Source organism: Pollicipes pollicipes, unplaced genomic scaffold (genome assembly GCF_011947565.3).
Source record: "Pollicipes pollicipes isolate AB1234 unplaced genomic scaffold, Ppol_2.1 Scaffold_10;HRSCAF=10_pilon_pilon_pilon, whole genome shotgun sequence".
Taxonomy (NCBI): Eukaryota; Metazoa; Arthropoda; class Thecostraca; order Pollicipedomorpha; family Pollicipedidae; genus Pollicipes; species Pollicipes pollicipes.
This window is the reverse complement of record NW_023595873.1, coordinates 51,748-58,298: the sequence shown is the minus strand read 5'-3', so window position 1 is coordinate 58,298 and position 6,551 is coordinate 51,748. Positions and strand designations below refer to the sequence as shown.

The following is a 6,551-nucleotide window of genomic DNA, read 5'->3' as shown; positions in this document are numbered from 1 at the left end:
CTTGCCCTTCTTGACACCTAAACCCCTCTGGTTTTTTTAGTTACACCCCCGCGAAAGAGTGTAAACTTTTTTTAGGAAGGCTTCAAACGTCACTCAGGCATTCATTACACCATGATGACGTCATTCAAATTCTGCCATTCCATTAGCCATGCGGCGATCAAAAGCAAACAAATGTGGTCGTCGGGTCGTCACATGTGGTGTTTCTCAGCACGATTTCCAGGCACAACGGCCATCAATTGGCTTCAATCAATATTACGCAAGGTACAATGAAGCAACTAAACAATGGCCTGTTCAGGGGCACATCTACTGAACAGATAATTTGTGTCGTCTAGAGCAGTCTTTTCCACTTAAAAGCCTATCAATGGATATAAGTGAACTTGTTTCATCGTATCTGATGTTTGTTTCAATGTCTTCGGAACTGGAACATTGCCTTTAAGTATCCATATTTGTCTTGACCATGAGCACAATAAACCGAACGAGGCGTTGTCTTTGCGTCACTTTGCAATGACGTCATAATGTCCGGATGACCTTAAAATAATTGATGCGTAATAGGCTGCACACGTTCAAGTTTATGAAGCTCAGAAACAAGAGGATGTGAAGTCTAAAAAATGGCATGGTTATGAACTGCAGAGGTTAATCAAGGCGATATCTATTTCGATTGAAAACTGCACACAAATGTCCCCATGCAAATGTCAACACCGCAAGCAAATGTCGGTTCCTTTAAAAACCGGGCGGTGTGCTATTTTTAGATTGGCGAGTTCCAGTTTTGGCGAGCTGGCCGGTCTTACGTGGTCAGGGTGCATGGCACGCAGGAGAAACGACACTTTTGGTCGTGATGACAGGGTTTATCCAGCACCAAGGAGGTCACAGTAACTCAGCTACATCTCGTCTCAGTGAACATCATCTCAGAATACACGACGTTTTGATTACTCATCCTTCTTCACTCGCGCCGCAGCGGACGGCAAATCCTTTTTGCGTCATGCTCAGCGTCGGCCGCGCTCCAGACGGATTAGTGGAACATTGCTTATTGGTGCACAATAACGCCGAGGCTAGCAACGAGGCACAGGCTAGCTATGCAAAGGCACACGCCGCCTACGTCGCAACAACCTGTGGGATCACAGGCTGTAATGTCAGACGGCGATGTGGAACGCTCTAGTTCGAATACGGACGGAAAGTAGAATCAGCTGGCTGAGCGAACGGAGCAATCACGCACTTCAATGTGATCACATTACACAGTTCCTGGCAAGCTTTGCGGGGAAAAACTCGTCATCAATCACGCAATCCATACGAGGCCGACAGCTGACATGCCCCAACATGTCACGACCGTCCGACAGGCATTGATTGCTTCCAAATGCTGCCGTGTACACAGCGTGACTTACCACAATCAGGCTGCATCTCAGTCATGACTACATCATGTCGCAAGCTACGACTGGCCTGATGCAGTAATTTCGGCCGCTTTCCACAACGCCGGTACGCCTCTGTGTTGTCTAAGTCGTGAAGATGGTGTCTTGCTCGGAGCGTTCCCGGTCTTAGGAAGCATATCAAGGCGCGGTCAGGATCGACATAGACAGAATACGAGCGATTAGGGTGAGCACATAGTTTTAGAAGATTAAGCAGGCATTGTTTTCATTGCGACGGAGAATGGCGGCACAACACTAACGACCAGCAAAATAAATGGGATGCCTGTGAGTTGTTATTGTTTGGTGGAGTCAGAGCCGTATCAGCCTGAGAAAAAAGCTTGGAACTATGAGCAAGGAATTAAGGACTGTTACGGCACTCAGTCTTGAGTGAGCATCATGTCCGCGCTGATTGGGTTGGCCGTATGGCGGCGCGGCGGCGGCCCACCCCCCCCCCCCTCCCCACCCCATTCCAAGAACCTGTATAGGGCGGGTTGGGATCCTAACGCAGCAAGACCTGTAACCCGGAAAATACTGGCATATTGGCCACCTCAGCATAGCTGCAAGTACCCAGTGCTAAATAACAATTCATTTCTTAAAATTTTGAGATACTGCCACGAGACATTAAGATCATCACACAGCTGCCCATCGATCATATTTCGATGCCGCAGCCCTAGAGTTCTCACCAGCCAGCGTTATTTGCTAGCAGAACTGTTCCGGCTTGCCAAACGCACTGCTCAACTTGGCCTCGAGCGCCGGCATCGCCAGCGCAGCGTTCACGCATGCCCCGTCGGGCTGACCTTGATCTCGGCGTCAAGGTCACAGGCCGCGTGCCGTGTCTGTATCGCCGTTTCAACTTTGTGTTTTCGTCGTTTCAGCTGCGGCGATGGGACGCCTTCCGCTGTTGTTGGCCATGCTGAGTGCGGCATTCTGCGCCACAATGGCCGCCACGGGGCCAAAGGTCTCCACCCAGTCCGGTGATGTCAGCGGAGCCAAACTCAAGTCATTTGTCGGCAACAGCTACTTCTCGTTCAAAGGTATGCTATTTTCGTCAGCTCTGGCTGTATTAGTTTTACAGTTAAGTTCTGCGCTGTGCGAATTGACGACAGCCTGTGAGGCGTGTGCGACCTTATTTCTTGTCTGCTGTTCTGTGGATCTATAACCAAACATCAGTAGATGTTTGGGTTGGCGTGATTATTTAGTCTACCATGAAGGCTTGAGCAGCACAAAGAACCAAAGAAGATATCGCACCGAAATGCTTGCACCACCGTTTGGAACGGTTCATGGTTATGAGAGGTTGTAGGGCCATGATCCCCTTCTTGGTACTCACTTGGTGTGCTGTTGATGTTCGAACATGTCAGCAGACCACACCGCATGGTAGAGCTGGACCAAAGATAAAAATATAGGCTTCGCGACCGGTGGTTAATAAGAAAAAACATAAATTGACAACACGGACTGGGAATCAAAACATCAAATGTCAACAAATCACTGTATATCATTCGTCGTGGTTGAGACCGAACATCTCGTAGATAATCTTAAAACAGATTATTCATGCTCCTACCTTCGAATTTTCATTACTACGATAGGGAGCTCCCGAGCGCCGCACACACTCCACCGACCCGACTCCCCAGCGCCGTTTCTGCGTTATTGTTGCCTGGTTACAATATTTCTGCTTATCAAGAACCAGAAAAAATGTACGGGGCCAAGGCAACAGCAATAATTCAATGAAATACGTTTCTTATGGCGTGTAGGTACGTTGATGCAACAGACAGACTAGAATAGTTCAGGACCTAGCCAAAATTAGCCTAAATTCGCCTAATTTACATGATCTGAACCGAACCTAACGTAACGTAACGTAACCTAACGTAACCTAACCTAGCCTAACCTAGCCTAACCTAGCCTAGCTTAGCCTAGCCTAGCCTAGCCTAGCCTAGCCTAGCCTAGCCTAGCCTAGCCTAGCCTAGCCTAGCCTAGCCTAGCCTAGCCTAGCCTAGCCTAGCCTAGCCTAGCCTAGCCTAACTTAACCTAACCTAGTCCAGTCTAGTCTAGTCTAGTCTAGTCTAGTCTAGTCTAGTCTAGTCTAGCCTAGCCTAGCCTAGCCTAGCCTAGCCTAGCTTAGCTTAGCCTAGCTTGGCCTAGCCTAGCCTAGCCTAGCCTAGCCTAGCCTAGCCTAGCCTAGCCTAGCCTAGCCTAGCCTAGCCGAGCGTAGCCTAGCCTAACCTAAATTAACCTAACCTTACCTAACATAGCCTCCCCACCCTATCCCCTTCTACCCATTGTCCCATTGGCATCCATATTCCATGCCATATATATGTACCGTATTGAGAAGTTTCGTTTAGCCGCCGTATTCTCATTTTGCTTTTCATTCCTCACTCAAAGACGTCATATTTGCCCACCATGTCGACCAATCTACAAACAGTACGGAAGACTGCTCAGATACGCAAGAAACATATTTCATTGGGTTATTGTTGCCTTGGCCCCATACATTTTTATGGTTCTTGATGAGCAGTAATGTTGTGATCACGCGTAGCAGTGGTGTCGTGGTCGCGGTTGCTGCGTGTTTGTGGAGCTCAGATGTTTGCTATCGTAGTTATTAAGTTCCCAAGGTGAGAGTTTAGATGACCTGTTTTACGACTATTATTATATGTTCCGCCCCAAAAAAGACGATTGATGTACCATGCTCTTTTTTAACATGCGGTAGCAATGTATACCCTGGCCAAAACATCAACGTATGCCCACCTTCCCAAACATCACAAATTCATTTGTTATGTTTAGAAAAAACTGATCGAAGACGTAGCACGCATAATGATAAACGCAGTGTACCAGTGTACCGATTCACGTTCTAAGATTTTCACCACATGCACCGCACATTCATAAGCGAAACCGCTCTCACGCACTGTTTGGTCCCAAAATATCTAAATCTGCATCAACCTGAACACAGGCCATAAAACCATCGCCAATGCGTGGTGAAAAGATGCTGCTGGTCTTGAATGTTGACGTTCTGTGACGCACTGCTCGTCGTCGCGGCGGCGAACTTCTCACGCGCACGCCGCCCCCCTCCGCAGGCATTCCGTTTCGCTGAGCCTCCACTGGGGCCGATGCGGTTCCGGGCGCCACAGCCCCACCAGGGCTGGACGGGAGTCCGCGACGCCAAGAAACACGGCAGCAAGTGTCTCCAGTACAGCATGCTCTCAGCCGGGGCGTTGGAGGGCGACGAGAACTGCTTGTTCGTGAACGTGTACACACCCAGCCTGCCCGCCGAAGGGGAGCACCCGGAGCTGCCTGTGATGGTGTGGATCCACGGCGGCGGTTTCGTCACCGGCTCCGGGGACGCTGACTTCTACGGACCGGACTACTTCATGGACGAGCAGGTGGTGCTTGTGACGTTCAACTACCGGCTGGGTCCGTTCGGCTTCCTGACCACTGCGGATGCCAACGCCCCCGGCAACTACGGCCTGCACGACCAGGTACTCGCGCTCGAGTGGGTGCAGGCCAACATCGAGGCGTTCGGCGGCAATCGCGACGACGTCACCATCTTCGGCGAGTCGGCCGGCGGCGCCAGCGTGGGCCTGCAGGTGCTGAGCCCGCGCTCGCGAGGCCTCTTCGCCAAGGCCATCAGTCAGTCAGGGGCGTCGTTCTGCAACTTCGGCGCCAGCGGGGAGCCTCAGGGAAAGGCTGCCGATCAGCTGGCCACCTTGCTAAAGTGCTCTACGGCTAGCAGCCGCGAACTGGTCGGATGCATGCGACAGCGGCCCGCCAAAGAGATCCTCAGGTCACTCGGTGCGATGATGAAGGAGGACCCCGTGGTCCAGTTGCCCATCCACTTCAAGCCGCGCGTGGACCGCGAGTCACAGATGCCGTTCCTCCCACGGGATCCGTACATCTCGCTTCGCGATGGTCAATTCAACCTGGTGCCGTGGATGACCGGCCTGAATCGGGACGAGGGCGCGTTCTTGGTTGGCCGGATGCGTTCGAAACCGGAGTCCGTGGCGGTGTACAGCGGTCGTGACTGGGGCCGCTGGGCGTCCAGCATCCTCCAGGTCGCGGACGTCACCACCGCGCCCGCCGCCGTCGCCGAAAAGATTTACCGGCAGTACTTCGGCGACGCTGGCTGCGGCGAGGAGAACCTGCAGTCGCTCAGCGACATGCTCAGCGACCGTTGGTTCACGGCGTGCATCACGAGCGAGGCGAACCTGGCCGCTGCCCACACGCCGGTGTACATGTACGTCCTGGACCACATGGGGCCGGGCCGACAGAATTTCCTGCGCTTAATGGCCCTGCTGATGGGGAAGCTGGAGTCCTACAGGGACCTGGGCGTGCCGCACGCGGAGGACCTGCTGTACCTCTTTAAGCCGGTGTTCGGACCGCCGATAGCGCGCGACTCGGACGAGCACAAGATGATCCGGTTCATGGTGTCCGCTGTGGACGAACTTCGCGCGCCGTGGGTACCCGAGCACTGACGCGGTGCCCATGCCCAGCTGGCCGATCTACACGGCCAGCCGTCAGGAGCACATGCGACTGAACATGGCACCGTCCGTGGGCCGGGCCGCCTTCAGCGAGCGGGTGGAGTTCTGGAACCAGCTCGACATCCAGGAGAGCTGGCATCTGGCGCTCTTTGACGACAACAACCGCGACGAGCTCTGAGAACGCGCGCGGTCGGTGAACCCTCGTCGCACATGATTGAGTTACCAGATACCGCTTGCCTAGCACTGTCAGTGATTGAGATATTGTATAGATGAACTAAAAAACTCGCATTGGACATTGGTGCGTGTGCGGCGGACGGCCCCTAAGTGGCTGGAAGTGTTTGACCGCCAAACAGCTGGACGGCACACATGTAGCGGTGATAATGGTGACGGCTGATGCCGAATTGAAGACGCACCTTATGTCGTTTGTTAAACTCGAACAAAGTGGCGTTGGCAGGCTCCTGGAGGCCGTGCAGACGACAATGACAAAGTGCAGCATGCTGATTGACAAGCTGATCGGCGTTACGACGGATGGAGAGATTGCCAATACGGGAAGGAACAACGGGCTATGGAAGATGACAGATTGGCTGGAACGTGACACCATCACCGTTTGGTGCACGCGCCACGGCAGTGACATCGTACTGGTAAATCTGAAGGTCACGGTCCCGGAACTGGCTCATTGGAAAGCCGA

At 52.7% G+C, this 6,551-nt stretch overlaps 1 protein-coding gene across 1 annotated transcript; it reads left to right on the top strand.

Moving 5' to 3' along the window:
• The first annotated feature begins 3,794 nt into the window (after positions 1–3,794).
• LOC119089278 (cocaine esterase-like) lies at positions 3,795–6,041 on the top strand. The gene is made up of 3 exons (XM_037211980.1): positions 3,795–3,815; positions 4,463–5,838; positions 5,876–6,041. Exons 1-3 carry the CDS (start codon positions 3,795–3,797, stop codon positions 6,039–6,041), a joined length of 1,563 nt encoding a protein of 520 aa, XP_037067875.1.
• The last annotated feature ends 510 nt before the right edge of the window (positions 6,042–6,551 follow it).